The sequence below is a fragment of the Phoxinus phoxinus genome (assembly GCF_949152265.1).
Source record: "Phoxinus phoxinus genome assembly, chromosome: 9".
NCBI lineage: Eukaryota > Metazoa > Chordata > Actinopteri > Cypriniformes > Leuciscidae > Phoxinus > Phoxinus phoxinus.
The window spans coordinates 13,531,205-13,553,134 of NC_136884.1; the positions used below are offsets into that span (position 1 = coordinate 13,531,205).

Consider the following 21,930-nt stretch of genomic DNA (forward strand, 5'->3'; position numbering starts at 1 on the left):
GCCTGCCAATCACATCAAAACCTACATCTTGTCTGCCGTCAAGCAGATTTAAATTATCTCAGCCTTTTTATTATTATATAATGTATAATAGTTATAAAAAAGACGATATATATATAAAGAGAGATATATATATATATATATATATATACATAAACAATATAACAACTATCCATTAATTATCCTACTTATACCATGGTAATTTGCCTGCACTAACAAGTTAAAGCTGTTATTATTGTTTGTTGTGCAATTTTTGACCAAAAGGATAAAAATAGCGGTTATTTCCATCAGTTACTGCTCATTAGATCTAGTATTCTGCCAATTTTGAATCAAACACAGAGATAAAGTAGAGTGGTTAACATCACTTTTTTTTTTAATGAATTCATTATTGCATTTCTTTGAATTAATATTGATTGAGCTTGAGAGAAAGAGAGAGAGAGAGAGAGAGAGAGAGAGAGAGAGAGAGATGCGTGTGTGAATTACCTGTGACTTCAGCATCTCTCTACTCTCACACTCTGAAGCTGTGAGTTTAATTACTTCAAAAAAGCAATGTTCCCCCTCTTTTGCTGAAAAATATAATGTAGCGATTCAGGATAGACTTATTAACAAAAGTAGTGTGGCAGCATTGATACATTTCTGTGCTCCTGAATGTTTCTGTGTGTGCGCAGCGCAATCTCTGATCTCTGTGTGTGAGTATGTGTGTGTGCAGCGCATAACCGTGATCAAACTGATTGGAACTACAGCCAATCATAATCGAGTATTCAGACAGACCATGGTGTGTATATATATATATATATATATATATATATATATTAGGGCTGTCAAAGTTAACGCGTTAATTAGGCGTTAACGCAACATCATATTAACGGCACTATTTTTTTTAACGCGCGATTAACGCAGCGCGTATTTTCAATTTGACCCGTGGCCCAACCCCTAGTTGGAGAAATGGAGATACACCGTGTTGCCAACTTAGTGACATTGCAGACACCTTTAGCGATTTTTTTCTCTTCAATAAAGCGCCCAAACCTTTAGTTTCTGAATCGCCGGTGCTCTCCCAGCACGCGCGCAGCTCTCTCTCTCTCTCTCTCTCTCTCTCTCTCTCTCTCTCTCTGGTGCATGCTGGGAATTGGGAAGGGATTGCATGGGAGGGTGTTCTAGGTGAGAGGGAATTTTCTAAAATTTTCACTGTTTCTTGCTTTTTCTTGATTTCGATTATTTAAATTGGAAAAGGAAAAAGTTTTTTAAAAAAAAACTTAAAAAAAAAAAAAACTGAGTTTGTTTTCCGCGAGAGTTGTCTCGTGTCGGAGGTAGGGATGGCGTCTCACACTCACATGAGTGTGCAGGCGTCAGGCCTGTCGCTCCGGCATGGGATTAGGTGCTTGACCCAGGCAGGTGTGCCTGTAGAAGATGTGTTACTGGACGTGGCAGAGCGCGTGGGCCATGGGAATATCGTTTCGGCGTCTCGGATGAACAAGGCCGTAGTGATATTTTTAAAGGAAGAAAATCTGGTTCATGGTTTGATCGAGAGCGGGATTGCGGTAAGTGGCACATTTGTTCCTGTTCAACCCTTAGTTTCAATCACGACGAAGGTGACAGTTTCTAACGTTCCGACTTTTATTCCTGATGCCGACATTGAGCGAGAGCTTTCTCGATTTGGAAAACTTGCCAGTGGAATTAGAACAGTTTCGCTGGGTTGTAAAAATGCCGCTCTAAAACATGTGTTGTCTTTTAGGCGACAGGTGTACATGTTTCTAAACGAACCAACACTGAATATCTCCTTTCGATGTGTTTTTGAGGGTAAGTCGTACATGTTGTACGCGAGCACGGGAGAGATGCGGTGTTTTGATTGCGGGAGTATTGGACATGTTCGGCTGTCTTGTCCTCATAGAGTTGAATCTGAGAATGAAGCAGGCCCTAGCATTACTTCAGATAAGAGGAAGGAAAATGAAGTGCAAAAGAGTAATGTACCAAATGAAGCAGCGGTGGTGAACAATGAGGATCAGAATGTGGACTCAAATCTGAAGGAAGGGATGATAATAAAAGATTCGTCCCCTAATAATGAAAACGACAGGGAGGAAGCTTCTGGTAGTAAGACAAAACAGGGAAAAATGAAGGAAGTTAATGTTGTAACTGATGTGATTGTTGAGAGAAGTACTGTGGTACAGGGGGCTGAGCAGGCTGATGCTGTGGAGAGCTCAGAGAATACAGGCCAGACGAATGATGATGCGAACGGTTTGAAAGGTGGAGTTTTGGAAGGAGGAAGGATAATATCTTTGATTAAGAAGGTGCAATCAGAAATGGTTGATGAGGAAATGGGTGATGATGGTGATGATGATGATGATGATAATGGTGGTGGGATGTCTGATTTTTCAGACATGTCAGATGTTTCGCAACTAAGCTGTGAACAGGTTTATTCACTAGATGAAATAAATAAATTCTTGGACGAAACCTTTGGAAAATCTGTCGATGTGCGGAATTATTTTCCTGATGTGAAGAGGTTTGAGACCTCTGTTCGTTATTGGCAGAGGAAGGCTGGAGAAGATGAACTCAGTCAGAGAAAGAGATTTCGTTTAAAAAAATTTATTGCAAAACTGCGAAGGGGTAAAACCCCTGTAAAACGTAAATTCAAATAATTGAATCAATGGTTTACATATCACTCAGGATGACTTTACTACACTATTTACTTTTTTCTGTCTCTCTTTTCTATCTCTTTACATTTTCTATGGAGATGATAAGGGTAGCCTCTTTAAATATCAACGGAGGGAGAGACAGGAGCAAGAGAGCATTGGTGGCAGAATTAATTAATATTAAGAATGTAAATGTTTCTTTTTTGCAAGAAACACATACAGATTGTACAAATGAAGTAGAGTGGAATAGATGGTGGGAGGGGGAGAGCGTCTTCAGTCACGGGTCAAATTTGAGTGCTGGGGTAGCTATCCTTTTTTCAAAGAATTTGAACTTGAAAATTTTGTCGACTGAAGAAATAGAAAAGGGTAGAGTTTTAATGGTCACGGGAGAAATAAATGATTTAAATTGTACTTTTATAAATGTTTATGCTCCAAACAATGGCTCAGATCGTGTGGAATTGTTTAGGAAGTTGCAGAGTGCATTAAGAAAATGTGACAATGATTCTTGCATAATAATGGGTGGGGATTGGAATTGCACCATAAACTTTCTTTTAGACAGGAACAGAGAGGAGTCTCATCCACCATCCAGTAATGCTCTTCAGAATATTATTAAAGAGTTTGAGTTGATGGATGTGTGGAGGAACATGAATGAGAGAATTAGACAGTATACATGGGTTAAAATACTAGACTCTAATGTAACTGGAGCAAGATTAGATAGAATATATATAAGCAAAACAAGTATGAATAGAGTATCCAATGCTAACATATCCCCTAACGGTTTTTCTGATCATCATATTGTAACCATGGATTTTAACATTACTACTTTAGCACGCCCCAGGTTTTATTGGCATTTCAATACTAAATTGCTGCAGGATAGGTCTTTTTGTGAAAAATTTGGTGATTTTTGGAAATTGTGGAAGTTGAATAAAGGTAATTTTGAAAGAATGACACAATGGTGGGAGGTGGGGAAAACACAGATAAAGGTTTTTTGTCAAAATTTTTCCTACAATACTACTGTGTGTGTTAAAAAGAAAATTGAGCAGTTGGAGAAAGAAATTATTGGTATGGAAAATGTGATGGATGCAAATGTTTTGGGTGTATCCAATGAGTTAAGGAATAAGAAACTTGAATTAAGATCCATCTTAGAGGAAAGAGCGAAGGGCGCTTTAATTAGAGCAAGAATTTCTTCTATCAAGGACATTGACTCTCCCACCTCTTATTTTTTTAATTTGGAGCGGAAAGTTGCACAACAAAAACGCATACTTCACCTGCGCAAGGAGAATGGAACTTTAACATCAAATCCAACAGAAATGAGGAAAATGGCAATGGACTTTTATGCTGATTTGTATGGACATACTGACTGTGACTCTGACAATATGGCAAACTTATTACGAGGACTTCCAAAGTTGCAACCTGGGGATAAGAAAAAGCTTGACGCCATGATCAACCTTAATGAACTTTCAGATGCAGTTCAGCAACTCTCCACAGGGCGTGCGCCAGGAATAGATGGTTTACCTGCTGAATTTTACAAGACTTTTTGGACTGTTTTAGGTGAAGATTTTTATGAAGTTTGTTGTGAATGTTTTGAAAAGGGAATGTTACCGACTAGCTGTCAGAGGGCTGTGATTTCTCTTTTACCAAAAAATGGAGACCTAGGTTTGTTAAAAAATTGGCGCCCGGTTTCTTTGATGTGCTCGGACTATAAAATATTGGCAAAGGTTTTAGCCAATAGGTTAAAAAAATATTTACATATTGTGGTCAAAGGAGACCAAACGTATTGTATTCTGGGTCGCACAATCATGGACAATCTGTTTTTAATAAGAGATGTCATTGATGTGTCTTTTAATGAAAATTGTGATGTTGGATTTTTGTCTATTGACCAGGAGAAAGCCTTTGACCGGGTGGGTCATGAGTACATTTTTAAAGTCTTGGAATCATTTGGGTTTGGGAACTGCTTCATCTCATGGATCCAATTGTTGTATAAAGGGGCTTCAATAATGCTTAAGATGGGGAATGGTTTGACTTACCCACTGCCAGTGAAAAGAGGTATTCGGCAGGGGTGTCCTCTCTCAGGGCAACTTTACAGCCTAGCAATCGAGCCCTTGTTATGCAAATTAAGAAATGGATTAAAGGGTTTTATGGTTCCGGGTGACCCAAGGGAGTCGAGATGTTTTGTGTCGGCTTATGCTGATGATGTAACTATTTTTGTTACTGGGCAAGAAGATATGCAAATATTATGTGAGAGTTTGGATATTTACGAAAAAGCGTCTTCGGCCAAAGTCAACTGGGAAAAGAGTAATGGTTTTATTGTGGGCCAGTGGGAAAATGGTGGGCCACCGCCGCTTCCTGGAGGATTACATTGGGGAAGAGAAGGTATAAAAATTCTTGGAGTGTTTTTAGGAGTAGAAAGCTATAGAAAAAAGAACTGGGAGGGTCTACTGGAGAAGGTGTCTGCTAAGTTGTCTAAATGGAAATGGCTATTGCCAGAGCTATCCTACAGGGGTAGAGTTTTGGTTACAAATAACCTGGCCGCCTCCATGTTATGGCACCGACTCAATGTGTTAGAGCCACCAGATGACATTGTTAGAAGCATCCAGAGGAAATTGGTGGAGTTCTTTTGGTCAGGACAGCATTGGATTCCTGCGTCAGCTCTGTTTCTTCCAACTCAAGAGGGGGGACAAGGTCTGATTGACATAAGGAGCAGGATCCACACTTTTCGATTACAGGCAGCGCAGAGACTGTTATACGAGGAGGACGTGGGGTGGACAAGTGTGGCATGCGCTCTGTTGAGAAGAACATCGAATCTGGGATACGACAAACAGCTGTTTTTACTGAAAGTTAATGAACTGGGTTTGGATCATTTGACTTCATTCTACCAATCCATGCTAAAAGTGTGGAACATGACTTTTTCTGTGACCAGAGAGATTTTGCGACCACAGGACTGGATTATGGGAGAACCGCTGTTTCACAATTCTTTGATACAAACAAACATTTTGTCTTCAAGCAGTGTGAGGAACTGTCTGGTCAGAGCGGGATGTACGAAGATCGAACATCTAAGGGATGACAATGGGTGGAGGACGGCAGAGTCAATTCAGCACCAGACTGGAATACGTTCTTTACGTCTCTTAGATCAGATGTTGGATGAAGTACGCTCAGTGCTGCCTGGAGCCTGCAGAGAAGCATTAGGGACGCCTTCGCAGGGACGGAGCTACAGTTTTCCAGCAATACGGGTCTCTGCTGCACAGGAACGTCCAGATGATGAAGATACTTTTGTGTCCTTTAAAACTCCAGAGTTGGGATTATTTCAGGACATTGGCAAAAAGGCATTATACATTGTGTGTGTTAAAGTATCTCATCAAACTGTTTTGAGGAGAGTTAAAACATGGAGGTGGACAGAAGTGTTTGGGCCAGACTTCAGAGGATGCTGGAGATCTCTGTACAAGCCTCCTATTGAGAAACGTACAGCAGATTTACAGTGGAGACTGATGTATGGTATAATAGCTACAAACAGACACGTGGCGCACCTGAATCCAGAAGTAGGGAGGGAATGTCCTTTTTGCGGAACGGAAGAAACGGTTGATCATTTGTTTATCCACTGTGAGAGGTTAAGAGGTCTTTTTCACTTTTTAGAGGTTTGTTTTGAAAGCATTGGTGAGGATTTTTCCTATCAAGTTTTTATTAGTGGTCCAAAGTACAAAGTCAGTGATCGAAGAAAAGTGGTTTTGCTAAACTATCTTTTGGGAACAGCCAAGATGGCAATTTGGAGGACGCGGAAAAATAGGATCTTGGGAACTGGTTCAATTGATGCAGAGAGAGTTCTGAAAGGGATGGTGGCTGCTCGAATTAAAATTGAGTTTGCTTTTTTCAAATTAGTTAATAACGTTATGGGTTTTTCTGCAGTGTGGTCGGTGGGAAGTTTTCTGTGTGAGGTCGGGGAGGATGATACGTTGGTTTTAAAGGTGTAATGAAAGGGCTGTAATCTGTATTGATTGTATTGTGCTTTTTAATTTATTTTTATTTTATTTATTTATACTTTTGCAAATTGGTGAATGATTTATTGGAATGAGATATGATAAATGATTAAATAAAGATGTTTTAAGCCTCTCTCTCTCTCTCTCTCTCTCTCTCTCTCTCTCTCTCTCTCTCTCGCTCTGCGTCTCGCGCGGTAGAGAGGAGCAGCGCTTTAATTCAGTTAAACACAGATATTATGTTGCTTCTCTAATTTTACATGCACTTATAGCAGAAATCACAGCACAGATATTGTATTTATCTTATGTGTATTTGATTTCATCAGATGACGGCTCGATTATCAGGATTGTTGTGCAGATTAACAACTTGGAAGGAAGAGCTGGTTATGTTTAATGGGTCGCGTTTCAGTCACTATTTCATATTCATTCCGTTGTTTGACAACAGAAACAGTAAAATATACCAATGAAAACAGTTTTATTGAGAATTTAGCTTCATCAAAATGGGCACAGCGAGAGACAAACTAATGTAATAATAAATAATAAATGTACATTTAGCATTTTCAGAAGAGCTGCCCTGTCATGCAAAAATCTAAACATGTTTGTTTTAGTAAATTGCTCAGTGCAAAGAAAGAGACGTAATGGGAACCTGGTATTTCTTTATTCTTTCTTCATGTGTCTAATAGACATGAACAAGTTCTTTGAAAAACATCTATGACCTTTGAAACATGTCTCGTCTTCATGCTCTATGTTGACTATGGTTTCAATAATAAACATACATTTGCATAAAGCATCCATATTTATCCGTGCCCATAATGATTAGAGTATTACAAACTTGAAAAGTATTAATTTAAGGTACATTCAAAACAAATAAAAAATGTGCGATTAATCGCGAGTTAACTCATGGCAAGCATGCGATTAATCGCGATTACATTTTTTAATCGATTGACAGCCCTAATATATATATATATATATATATATATATATATTTGGATGGGCAACTCTCATTGTTGTAAATGAAGATGTCAGAATAGTAGATCTCTTTGAAGACGTTTAGGGTTGTACATGTAAAGTCGTAATTAATTCTAAATTAAATATAGCTGTGCTAAACAATATGTTTACTTGTTCCTAGTAGTGGTTCCTTCAATATATTTTCAATGAGAAGCCCTGATGTAAAACATTTGTATGTACATACACAATAACCAGTATGGCCTGAGACTACAGTACCTGCTTCTTGGTTTGGAATTTTCTTACCATTTGAGCTGTTTCCTTTCCTCATCAGTGTCAAGTGTTTTTCACAACCAAGAATTCAGTCCAACGGCACAGTCTCAAGCCTCAGGGAGGCTCTGTATTTTAGTCTTGCCTCCGGTAACAGTCAGTCACTCTGTGGATAAGGATCAGCTGTGCTGAAGGTCCCCAGACTGAACCTCGGTCCCCAGACTAATGAACCCTACCTGTCCAGAGGGGATGTGATTGAGAAAAACTGTCAGCTCAGGGCCCCTGCTACTCTGGATTGGCACTGGACTCTCTCTCTTTCTCTCCAATTCGTATAGCTTTCACTCTCTAAGCAGTTTATTTTAATAGCAGCTCACATATTCTATTGCTCTGAATGATTACTGAATGTTTAGTAGTCAGTACCTGTGTGTTTTATGGTTAGTATTTCACCGACCCCTGACTCCCTGACCAATTACCAGCTCTAATTGGGAAGATAAACATGATCCCTGTGCGCTTGTTCTCTGTGTGATGTGATGTTATAGGGTGGAGAGAGCAGGAGGTTCCAGAGGGACTCATTACAGTTGCTGCTTAATGTCGTTCCAGTCCGTCTCTGACTCTTCCTTGCAATGCACTTACAATCTACAGCTAAACATCACTCTGATTTTGGCTGCAGAAATCTGAATAATACTGTTAATAATTAATAAAAATGATGTAAAATATATTCTGTTTTTAATATGCGACCCTGGATCACAAAACAAGTCACATTGGTCTTTTTTTATTTTATAAACTTATACATAATCTGAAAGCTGCATGAATAAGCTTTCCAATTATCTAAGTTTTGTTATGATAGGACAATATTTGGCGGATATACAACTATTTGAAAATCTGAAATCTGAGGGTGCAAAAAAATCTAAACCTTAAAATCGCCTTTAAAGTTGTCCATTTATGTTCGCGATTGTGCTGCATTCACTCACAAAAATAAACGTTTTATATATTTACGGTAGGAAATGTACTAAATATCTTCATGGAACATGATCTTTACTTAATATCCTAATGATTTTTGGCATAAAAGGAAAATCGATCATTTTGACCCATACAATGTATTGTTGGCTATTGCCACAAATATACCTGTGCCGACATGTGACTGGTTTTGTGATCCAGGGTTACATATATATCAGTAGTGTTGCTAAAGATATGGGTTAGGGATTTGAACAGACTCTTAATCATCTATCATATCCTATTACATTACATTACATTACATTACATTACATTACATTACATTACATTACATTTGCAATTTCTTCAGTATATTTAAAATTATCCTTGAAAATATACAATTAATTTTAAGTTTGGGGTTTCCCCATACAGACTTGAACTAGCATCGCCTACACGAGCATCAAGGCAAAGTTTGAATTGTCGACGTATGCAACTGATATTAGCAACTAATATCATTGCTTCACATGCTGGAAGCTCACTAACTTTGATCTGTTTGAATAAAAAAGCCAGTCAGTAGCGTGTTGCATATTGGCAGTGTGTAGTAGCGTAATTGGGGCTGTCATACAGTATGCTTTGAGCGGCCATCTGTGTGTAGTACCTCAAAGAGTGTGACTGCTGAGATTTGGGCATTTAAACAAAGCTCACTCCCTCTCTCTCCTGCTGTGGCGTGTAGCTCAGTTTGAATCCCTCAGGCTGGGGAAAATGAGATTATTTCAATCTGCTGTTGCCCTTTTAAAACCCCGACTGCTGAATAAGCAGCGATGCAGCCCGGCCAACAGCAACACGTCTCCCGTATAATGGCAATAATTTGGCTTCGTAGAAATCCGGTCTGAAGTACAAAAGTGGGCTACTGCTGCTATACTAAATCTTAATCTCACAGTGTTGTTTTTAGTAATCCTGTAATAATATTCATTAAAAAGACAAAAGACTGTGCTGACTTGCATGAAACGGGTCACTTTACTGTCATAAAGCCATTGCAGGCTGAACGCTGTGGGAATTTATTGCTTTTCTGACAAAAAAAAGTTATATATGTCTCATTGTGGCGATGTCTGAAAATCAGTTGCCATGCGATTAATCCAATGGTTGCTAAAAGTCTTTTGGCTATAAATACACCCATCATGCAACATAGATGAGGCATGGCTAGCGGCAGCTCTGTGGTAGAGAAAGCAGGACCCGTACGACGGCGCGCAGACATGAATAAGTAAAACCCTTCACTTTCAGACTCGGAGAAAGAGGCTGGCTGCTTATGACAGCTTGCTCGGCATTTTTGTACTTGAAAGGAACGCTTTGGGGATTGGTTTGTGTTTATTCGTGAGAAGGGAGTGAGAGCAAAGGGTTCATGTCTGTTTGAAGGACTGATGCTTAAATGATCTGTGGTTTTGTTATTCTGTGGTAAACAGCGGGAGGATTTTGTAGTGATTTGATTTTACAGTCATTGACAAAGATTCCTATTAGACAGATCAGACGAGGTTGTGTGACTGATTCGGTATCTGAAGACATGAGTCAGACTCCTGCGCCTTCATTCATCACAGCAAAATGGAGTCATGGAGTTCTCTCAGGTTATAGATGGTCACCGTACCATCTCATTTGGTGCAGGAAATCACTCACTAATTGAAATTAATTTGCCCGCTTCATATGGATGACTATTCTTGCCCTGTTCCCAAAAGCTGCTTCTTTAACTCATTATTGATTCTTTACCATTAGATTAAAAAGGAAATGATTTTATGTTTAAACCCCTCTTTTATTACAAAGAAACTATCAGATGGTAGTTCAGTAACTGCTCTGATTAAGTTGATCTGATGCAAGTTTTTGAGTCTTTTTGACTGATTCACTAGACAAAGCATCGCAGAAGACGATTTGTTCATGTATCGGACTGCATTGATTGTGTTAAATGCTTGTTTTTGTGTTGACTTTGCACAAGATGCATTGTTTGTTTACTGTCTTCTGTAAAATGTAATGGACTACTTGCACAACTATTTCCGCATTCTTCTTATTACCACTCGGTAACAGCGTTCAGCGCACCTACAGTACATACAGTACAGACGGTTACTCATGAGAACGCAGATTATTACGGCGTTTTATGGCTGACACTTGATTAAAACAATGAATCATGTTCTCTGTTAACATGACACGTGTTAACATGAATTATCTTGAACCTGCTGAGATGTTCCTAATATATTTGCTTTCCAACGGTTAGTGGAGAAAAAATATATTGGTAATATTTTAACCTTCAGAATCCAGCTGATGACCAGTTTAGCTCAAATACGTTTTTCAAAACATGGGTCAAAAACATTTATTTGTATTCGAAGAAAATACATCAACTATAGATGTGTTTAATTTTATGAAAGAGCTGATTGAAAAGTTGCTTTTAATACCCTTTTTCCTGGAGTATGTTTGTCTCTGTATTTGAAGTCTCCAGTAACACTTTGCAATATCCCACAATATCCATGTCATGACTCCCCATACTCAGACCCCCTGTCAGCCTTCTGGGTTGTGTTTCCTTCCTGCTGCAGTCAAACCATCCATCAAAGTCCACCAAATCCACCATAATCTGACTCTAGACAGTTTGAGGTCAACCAACATGGTTTCTTTCCTCAATAGTAACAGGTTAATAACATTTTGTTTACTCTTGAGCATTTTCTGACTAATCCATCCTCATTTGCAATACACAAAGGTTGTTGGGGTGCCTATGTAAATCTCCTCTCTTCTAACTCCCCAGGGATGTTAAATAGTAACTAAATAGAGAAAGCGGCTCAGATACTGATTTTGTTGTTCAGCACTTTTAAGTTTTGAACTTCAAGCCACAAGCATTTACAGAAGAGCAGAGTAATTATTGCGTGTTCACCGATAAACCCGGAAGAGTGCTGCCTCAGTATTTCACTATTCCTTTTTGCCCTTTATGTGTCTTTAATTCTAAGTTTCTGTAGTAAAACTTAAGGCTAAATGTAAAAGAATAGCAGGTTCCACGCCACAACTATAACTGTAACGGCACAGAGAAACAATATCGTTGGAATCACTTTGAGTATTTTTCTTCCAGCTGATGAATGAAACATTGACAGCCAATCAGAATCCATCCTACTTTAAAAAGCATAAACATTTAAAGCAGCAGACAGCAACTTAAGTGCACTTATCATAAACAGTATGTTATCACGTGTTGGTGTGGACGCTAATATATTTATTGTTATAGTTATCTTTATAGTTATCGTTCTTGATGTGAATGGGCCTTTAAACTTGATGTGGACACATTAGCTCTACTTCAAAACTTAGTGAGTTGCCTACCTAGACAGCACTTTTATTTTAAGATTTGTAATCCACTGTTTATTACAAACTTATATTTCATTTAAAACTGAAAAGCGTGAATACAAATTGTTCAGGATGTTTACAAATGGACTATTTCACCCAATATTTATGTGTACTCTGTATTTTTTTGTACTTCCTTATTTATAAGTCGCTTTGGATAAATTTAGCTTCGCAACATGCTAACAGCAAACTCCACTGGAGTCAATTGTGAGTCAATTCTACATAGAAGTATACTGCCTTTGTACAGCGTTGGAAATTAGATATGAATCAGATATGGCAGCTCTGACATGGTCATTTTTAACACCATTAGATATTTCTGATGTGCTAGTCCTGATCAATACAGGAGCATGGTTGAGTGAGCCATTGCTGCTCCATCTATGCCAAAAAAATTGGCATGTTTTTCTAGAACAAATGATAAAATAATTAAGCCATTATTCCTCAAATTGTAGAATGAGTTTTTGGGAGTCATACTGACTTCTTCATGCAGACATGTGTGCATCTGTTCAGATAATGGATTTAATAGGAATACTCTGCTAGTGACAAACACTGCTCAAAGTCAGTAAGTAATGGAGTATTAGGATTGAGCATTGCCCTGGGGATGTAAACAGAAACACTGTCCGCATAAACAAACAAGAGGTTTCATTAGTGCCCAGACAGAAAACCGGCCTACATTACTGCATTATATAATGCCTAACTCAAGGGTTTTCAAACTTCTCGATGCCAAAGTCCTAAATATGAAGACCCTCTTGCGAAGGACTCCCAGTATAAAGTCAGCTATATACTCATTTATGCTGTGTAAAAAAAAAAAAAGTAGTAAGTGTGATATTAAAAAAATGTGTGTATTTATTGTAGCAAGTCAAATGCAATTATTAAAATATTATCTCTAAAATAATACTAATTCACAATTATTGTTAATAATTCACATTTGCACATTTACATATTGTGTGTGTGTGTGTGTGTGTGTGTGTGTGTGTGTGTGTGTGTGTGTGTGTGTGTGTGTGTGTGTGTGTGTGTGTGTGTGTGTGTGTGTGTGTGTGTGTGTGTGTGTGTGTGTGTGTGTGTGTGTGTGTGTGTGTGTGTGTGTGTGTGTGTGTGTGTGTGTGTGTGTGTGTGTGTGTGTGTGTGTGTGTGTGTGTGTGTGTGTGTGTGTGTGTGTGTGTGTCACAATCACCACACTCATTTTGCTCATCAACTGTCCTTTCCACACATTATATCATTCAATAAAGAATGCAGTTGAATGCCTCTGTGATTGTGGGTTTGTCTGTTTGAGAAACAGAGCCTCTACATCCCTCAGTGGTGCCAGTGTATTGATTTCCAGAAGTAGAGGGGTGTATCTGCAGCTCAGTTCTGCGGATTTCGGTGGCGGCTGGTTGTCGTTTTCCTCTGCAATGCAGAAGTCAAACACATTTTTTTTTTTTTCACTCAAGCCAGTGGAGTGACGTTTGACTGTCCCTGCTTTCATAAAAGATGGCATTGTCGTACTCTGCCTCTACAAGGTCATTTTATTCAAACGGATTTGATTAAGCTGTACAAATACAACAGCTGAAGTACATTTCACTTCTTTTTTTTACTTTGAATGACGCATCTTGTTAAGGCCACTATGCATTTATTTGATCAAGAACATTAAGAATGTATTAATATGAGTCAGATATGTCTAGTTACCAAAGGTTCGGCACATAAAGGTCATTGTGCATCATTTCCCTTGTGTTACCCAGCATGCAACTTCAAGTTTGACCCTGACTCTGACTTTGATTGGAGTCTGTGTCTTCTGGCAACGCCCCAGTTGGTTGAGGATGTCTGAAGCATTTCTCAGAGTGCATGATGGGCCCTGGGGAGGGGTGAGGTGTGGGGGGTGGGGTGGAGCTGTAAGAAGTGGCGAGATGTCGCTCTCTTCCCTCCAGCCCGTGTTTCGCAACCAAGCAGGTGGGTTGCATTCTTCCTCCATCTTCTTCCCCTCCTTTTTTTCCCTCTCCTCTGCTTTTTCTTCCTCCCCTGGAGCTACAGCATGACACGGGCAGCTTGCAGAAAGCCAGACAGCATCAATCGCAGGGTGGTGAGTTAGTCTTCACCCTTTCGGCTCACTCGGGAGTCATCAGTCACTGGTTTTGGGACATACTTTGGTATGTTGGTGACTCTAACAGGCTGGTCACCTTTGTTTTAATATACAGCTAAGGCTCTAGATATTAACTTTAGGTTAGTACAGAATACTTTGTTTTCATTACAAATGTATGTTGATAAGATTTAATGGATTAAAGTGGACCATTCTTTATGTTGTGTCTTTATACAAGTGTCAACATTCACAGACTGCTAATTGTTGTACATTTTCCCTTTGGGGACCATTGGATAGCAGATTGTTTCTGTATGATATTCTTTGCAATGAAAGTCATACAAATAATTGGTGTTGGCCTTAAGACTTATTATGCTAATCTTTGAATTCTTGTACTTAAGTGTTTGGGTTTAACTGGAAGAAAAGAAGAAAATGAATGGCTGATGGCTACATGCTCTTAAAAAAACTGCATTTGAATGGACTCAGTTGAGGTTGCTACAGTACATATAGGACTGTTATGCAACCATACAGACGATGGTTAATTTCCTCTGGAAATATGTTGCTTTGCCATAATTAAGCCACAGCATGAAACATATTTAACAGACCAATAGACACAGCTAGTGATAAAGAAATTGATTTGTTTTGATCCACGTAGGACGCAAAATCTGGCTTTATTGAGTGTTATTGTTTCATGGTTCTTTCAACACTGAATATTGCATGAGAATATTACTGTATGCTTGAATGGACGTTTGCACTGAACAAGTCAAGCGAATGCCGCCACTCATATTGTGAGGCGTTTTAATTAAAAAACAACAATCCATGGAAGATATTCTGCCAACCAATCACAGGTGCTAAAATCAACAGTCATGAAACATGTTTTACGTATGCAAGTGATTCAAGTGTAGGCGTTTTGACCAGTATTGCTGTCATAAATGGACCGGTGTCTATGGACATGGTGTCACATCACAGATATGACAGCACAGAAAAGAATAAAATATGCAACCCATATGGGCAAGCTTTTAGGGCAGCTCTCTGGGGTCTTTATCCTGCTAGCAGCATTGTTTCTGACTGTTGTTATAAAAACTATACTGAATCACAATTTTGTTGTATAGTCCCAATAAATTATGCCATATTGTGGTAGTCTGCTACCTCCTCCACAATTTAGTGCTTGAATTAATTTAACTTGGACTGGCTTTTAACGGGTAAAGAGACTTTTTTCATAGATATATTATGCATAGAGATACTGGCCTATGTGTAGGACAGGACAGTGTAGTAAAGCACAGGGAAATGCTCAGAAAATCTGCTAGGCATCTACTAAGTCACAATAAAATCCCATAAAACACAGCAGTGGTTACTGTAAGTAAGAAGTATTTGTCTCACTGTATGCAGAGAATGTAGCCCCCGTAACCAACTACTGTAACCTGCCTACTGTATATATTGCCTATTGCAGGATCCGCCACTGTCTGTAGAGCATTGCATTTCTCAAGAACAATGTACCACCCACCCTAAGACTGTTCTGCTGAATTAACTGTGACAAATTTCAATCTAAAAAGCCAAATGTTGAGGTAATTATTCCCTATTGATGAAAGCATTAATTGATATTTTAGGTGAATCACCTTTTGTTTTGGTAAGCAATCATTATAATTATGTCAAATGTGCATAAGAAGACAGCATTTGCTTCTAAGTGAAGAAAAATCTATGCTGTTAAACAGTCTAATTGTGATCTTGTTTGATCTGACTTTAAAGTCATGTAATCTCAAACTGCACTAGAGGGGAACTCATTCCCAGCTCATTTTTCCATCGACAATGTGCTTCAATATATAAAATTGGTCACATTTCATTTCTCATGGTCAATTAACAGTAATATATATTTGAGAAATGGTGCCCATGTTAATGGTATTAATACTCAAGATATTGATAATATGAAACATTCAAACCCCAAAGGTTTTTAACACCAACACCCAAAATTAGATAATGTATTTCCTACTTGCGGCATCCTGTGAAGTCACAAGAAGTGAAGGTTTAGTCACCATTCTGGCTTTATAACAGTGACATTCACATTCCTGCTGAAATCACTCTCTCGAAGCAGTGGGAGCACTCAGCGGGGACATAGGTGTGTGGAAACAAGACTGTCAAGGTGACCTTAACCAGTGAGCCCATGCCAAAAAGTGTCCAACTGGCAAAGGATGCCCAACTAAGATTGAGTACCACAGTTTCAGATGTTTACTGTTGCATTGTGGGAGGGCAAATGCACAGAAAGCAGGAAGCCCTAGAAATCTCTCAGGCAGGTAAGGTTTCAGCAGAGTGCATATTAGGGGAAATTGTCAACTGGCCTGGTTATTGATTTGTGTTGGTGGTCCACTTGCAGCTTAATTTCACATTTGTATGAACTCAAGTCTACCAGCACATCATAGCACCAACAAGTCAATAACTCTACCCAGGTGTTAAAGCATTAGCTGCTAATGTGTGTAAAGTCACTGGATACTGTAGTCATTTTACTCTGGAAAAGTGTCGCTTAATGTGTAGTTTAGACAAGCGTTGCGTTGAGTATTGTTGATGTTATTGATAGATTTTAATATATCTCATGCTTGACATCGCAATTTCAGTTAATTATCTGCTCCCTTAAATGACGGAATCACATTCGTGGTCATTAGATGTAATCATTTCCTATAATAGTTCAATGACTAGAAGATGAATAGCACTTTGTGGATGAGATATATCTTGCATTGGTATGATTCTTGAGAAGTTATTAATAATTTAATTAATGGTATTTGTTTCAGTAGGATACTAATGGAGACCAGAATGCTATCAGTTTTAATCACATAGCTAAATTCTTATTACATTTTTATATTTATATGAGAATAAAAGTCTATATTCAATCTGTTCATTATATAAAGCAATCGTGTCTCTTCCAAAAAAATTGGACTAAACCACTCAATTCATATGGATTAGTTTTACGATCTCTTTATGAACTTTTTGAAGTGTCAGTTGCGTAGCTGTCAAATCATAAATATCTTCAATGAAAGTCTTAAGGGTTTGGAAAGACATGAGGGTGAGTAACTGATGACAGAATTTAAATTTTTTAGTGAACTATCCCTTTAAGTAGAAGTGGTGACATCAGAAATATAATCAAAATAAAGAACTATATGCTATAGTTAATTTATCTTATTGTTGGGTGTTTAATGTTGTGTAGCAGCTTGCTATAGAATTTCTGCAGTGAAATGTATTTATACAGTATATCAACTTTTTACAGTGGCTTCAAATGCTCATCAAATCAGACTTTAGAAAAGTTATATTGTGTAATAGTCATCTCTAATCTTTAATTTACATTATTGTATAACAGTATCAGATCTCAAGCTAAATGTGTCAAGTGCTCCTGGAGTTAAATAAGGGAGAAACAAGGATGTTGAAAAATCAATAATGATATTTTTAGTGTGATTGCGCACATACTCGCACCCACCGAGCCTATTTCTAATGCAGGAATCTTCAGAAACACCCACATGCTGGTGTTAAGAGCCCTGCGGGGTCTCTCACAATTATTATCCAGTCGCTTTCAGCCTCTCAAAGTTTTCTTTCCTTCTCTCTCTACCCTGCATACATTATAAAAGTGAAGAGAGAATATGTACTAGCTCGTCAAACATTTCAAGAAGAAAACCAAATGTCCTGGACATGAACGTCTCCTGGGTAGACTTGAATATATTGAATTTTAGATGCCAGTGTTGTTCTGCAGGCATTACTCAGAATCTTAGAATCGATATGCATAATTGAACTGCAGATATTGACATCAGGAAAGAGGTTTGAATATTTAAATCTCTTTTTATGTCAGATGTCTGTAAATGCCAGGATGTCTCTCTTTCTCTTGTCTAAATGGATTTCATGTCGGTATAGCTGTCAATTTAGTCTGTAGAGCCGAACAACAAATTGCCAACAGTCATCAGAGAGTTGAATACAATATATGATCAGATCTGAAGAGCTTATTAAATAGGAGGACATATGCGTCCACAAACATGATCAAACAGAGCTTGCTAAGCAACACAAGAGAAAGACAGTAGGTGATAAATATCAATATTCAATTTATCTTGTGTAATAAAATTAGTTTGCCATTAACTGGGCCATGTTACACAAGCCTGTACAAGTCTGCTTTGGCAGTAGTAATAACTTAATATGCATTCACACCTACTGTAGCTTTCGTCTAGGATTTTCAACTGGGTCAACAAAGTCGAGGGTGTCAAAGCTACTGTTTAATATCCTTCATTAATGAGACACGATCTGGTAAATTGAGAAGAATGATAACGTAAGAACTGTGGAGAAAAGATAAATATTGTCAATAGTTGATGAGAATTGAAGTCGCAAGACACGGAGAACACTAATTAAGAGACATAATATGAATAAGATGGTGACAGTGAGTCAAAAATAATGGGCTTTGAAATATGAATGAAGGTGTACTGCAATCATATTTTCAGTTCTGGTTCTTGTGATGAATGTTTGGAAAGGTCTAATAAAAGATAAACCTTGTGGGGACAAACTTTCTCTAAATATTTTCAGAAGAGTAAACCTTGAAAAACCAATTAAATGGGCCATCTCCACAAGGGAATTTCTTTTTTTCATAAATCAGACTAATAATGTCCTATTTCAATTTCAAAATGATACACTATTTCCTGTCACCTGGCACGATAAGTATAGGAAGCCCCCAACATTTTGGGTGTTTTTGTTGCTGCTTATAATTTTATTTTATTCTTTTCTCTTTCTGTCTCTACAGCTGGGATGACAGTAGTTCGGTCAGCAGTGGTTTGAGTGATACTTTAGATAACATCGGCACTGACGATCTGAATCCACCCACATATTCCGGCATCTCATCTCGCAAGAGCAAAGCAGCACAGGTGTGCATACGCTCTAGTCTTATGTATTTTTTCTCCTCACACACACATTTTTATAAATAGCTTTGTATCAGCAGTCTGTCAGTAGGCCACAGCAGATTGAACAGACTGAGAGTTTTGGACATTTTGCTTTGGCTAGTAAGAAAAGTTTGGCCATCTGTCAGACGGATTGCCAATGTGAGATTACTGTGTTTGCACTATATTTTGTGTGTCTGTGTGATTCACAGTCAAATAAAGATACGCACAGTCATACCGAGCAGGATGGTAGCAGCTGGGCTGGTGCTGAGGATCTGAAGAAGGTTGATGAAGAGATAGAGCCAGGTATGGACCCTTCCTGCAAGTGGAAGTCTTCATCCCCTTCCTCTTCATGTCAGGGTGAGGACGTTGGCCAGAAGACAGCTTTGCCCATGTCCCAAACAGGCTCCTGGAGGAGGGGCATGAGTGCCCAGGTTGGCATCACACCACCACGGACCAAAGGCTCATCCACCTCTCTCAAATCACCAGGTATCAAAATTAAAATCTTTTTAAATATGAAAAGACACGTGGACCACCATTTGTGGTTTCACTGAGAGAGACACTCAGAATCCTTTAGAAAACTATTGGTACCCTTTTCAAAAATGGCAGTTCTCTGGAGGAACTGTCAAAATGGAACCCACATTTTTCTATAAGGAAGCATGAAAGAGACAAATGCATTTTTGCTTGTTACAAAACCAAGGGCATATCAGTGATACAGTGATATCTGTCAGTAGGGGACATTTTATGCATGGTATTCAAAATAATTGCTTACTGTAGCTTCAAAGACAAGGTAAAATCAAAAAGAGATGAGGCTTTTTGACAACTTTGAGTCTTTGTCTTTTTCTTTATCTCAGCCAACTTTTGCAGCTAAAGCTCTTTTGGGACACTCAGCAGGAACAAGTTATTTTGGCTTAGAGTACCTTATCTATGTTGTTTGCTGAGTTGTGCAAAAAAGGGCCATTGGCTAGAACACAACACCCATTGCGTTGCATTGGTGATGATGGATTGGGTTGTGAAATTATTTGCAAAAAACTGGCCAGCAGTATTGAAAGATTGAGCAGGAGGTACTAGTGCCATAACAAACATCTTTGTGCTGACAGGTAAAACAGATGATGCCAAAGCATCTGAGAAGGGCAAGACCCCATCTAAAACCCCAAGCATCCAGCGCTCACCATCGGATGCAGGCAAGAGCAGCGGAGATGAAGGGAAGAAGCCACCCTCAGGCATCGGTCGTCCACCTACTACAAGCTCCTTCGGCTTTAAGAAGATTCCGGGTTCTGCCGGAGCCCTTATCACAGCCAGCGGGGCCACTCTGACCAGTGGTTCTGCGACTCTAGGCAAGGTACCAAAGTCTGCAGGCATTGGGAAGGGTGCAGGTATCGGCAATGAGCGAAAGACAAGTCTCGATGGTGCTCAACACCAAGATGATGCCGTTTTGTTAGGGTGTGGAGGCTCCAAGGTTCCACTCCAGTATCGCTCCCTACCTAGACCGGCAAAGTCATCTAGTGGGGGAAGCAGCGTGGTGGCCCGCAGTGGGCATCGTTCCAGCTCTAGCAGCATTGATTCTAATGTCAGCGGAAAGTCTGCGGGAGGTAGTGGAGGGGTGGTAGGAACCCCAACCAGCACAAAGAGAAGAGACCCCGGGAAAGTGGGGTCAGGACGCTCTAGTCCCATTACCATCAACCAAACGGATAAAGAGAAAGTGGCAGGGTCGGATCAAGAGGGAACGGGGTTGTCCACCTCCCCCAAATCCAGTCCCACTTCCACCCAATCGGGACTCAGACAGCCAGGCTCCAAATACCCAGACATTGCATCCCCCACATTCCGCAGGTAACCAACTTTCTTTCTGAATAAAATGACTGGGGTAATGGGAGGACAAGAAAAGTTAGACAAAGATGACACAATGCAGACATAAGCAGAGATAAGACTAAAATATAAAAGCAAAGTAGGCAGTTAGCTTGAGACGAATGGACACAAGCAGACAGTAAGAAAGAACAATTGCTTTTTGTGGTTTGGCTCACTCCTGCGATGTCATGACCTCTTGGCCAGCATGGAGGAGCGTTCCAGCATTTTTCCTCAGTAAAATTAGTAAAAAAAAGTATGTGAGATGCAGATGGACGTGAGCTGCTTTAGGCTGTGCTGCACTGCTGATCTGATCCACCAATGAGTTTAGGTTTACCTCAGAGATCCAGGAAATTTTGTGATGGATTACGGAACTCATTGTTTGAGTCATAGTCATAGCCTTCTGTCTCACTCTTGTATTTCCCCCAGCCACCATTAGACGACCTGAAATCTTGTCAGCAGCCCACAAATGCTCTGATGAATAGAGAAGGATGTAATCTAAATCACTAATTCTCAACTGGTTTTTATACAGACAAGGTTTCACAATGAACATCAAGGGATGTAGTAGCAAAAGTAAAAAAAAACTGACATTGGACACATTTTTTAAAAAGTTTATTGTCACAAAATTGTGCAGAACAATCTATAGTCGCGTTTCCACCGTCGGGCTAAACGATTCTAAGCATAGTAAGGAACAATTCCAGTTGTATTTCCACTTGAGCCTGGTACGGCCCAATTACAAACAGTTCTTGACCCGGAATTCCTGTGCTGGTAGAATGCGTGTAGTGATGTCGCAACTCAGGATTGGTCACTTGTCTGTTGTCTGGAAACCAGTTTCTCTGTAGCTGGCTAAGCATGCTATTTGAGAGACGTAAACACAAATTAATAATCAAATTAAAAGAAATATCCGATCATCCTCCATAATGCAGTCACTATTTAAATTTATATCGTCTGTAAAGTCTTGTGTTACCAAGGGAATGACTCTCAGACTGACACATTCGTGTTACATTCCAAAGAGCTCAGTTATCAGCCATTTTCGTACCATTCCCTAT

The 21,930-nt window shown here is 39.1% G+C and overlaps 1 protein-coding gene across 8 annotated transcripts in view; it reads left to right on the forward strand.

The window, feature by feature from the left end:
* The window catches only part of nav3 (neuron navigator 3), a 160,140-nt gene that overhangs the window by 109,511 nt on the left and 28,699 nt on the right, over window positions 1-21,930 (forward strand). For all 8 annotated transcript variants that reach the window (XM_079622177.1, XM_079622181.1, XM_079622179.1 and 5 more), the window contains 3 exons: window positions 18,907-19,027; window positions 19,252-19,528; window positions 20,140-20,869. In XM_079622177.1, the coding sequence (XP_079478303.1) occupies window positions 18,907-19,027; window positions 19,252-19,528; window positions 20,140-20,869 (1,128 nt within the window). The remainder of the gene's footprint in view (window positions 1-18,906; window positions 19,028-19,251; window positions 19,529-20,139; window positions 20,870-21,930) is intronic.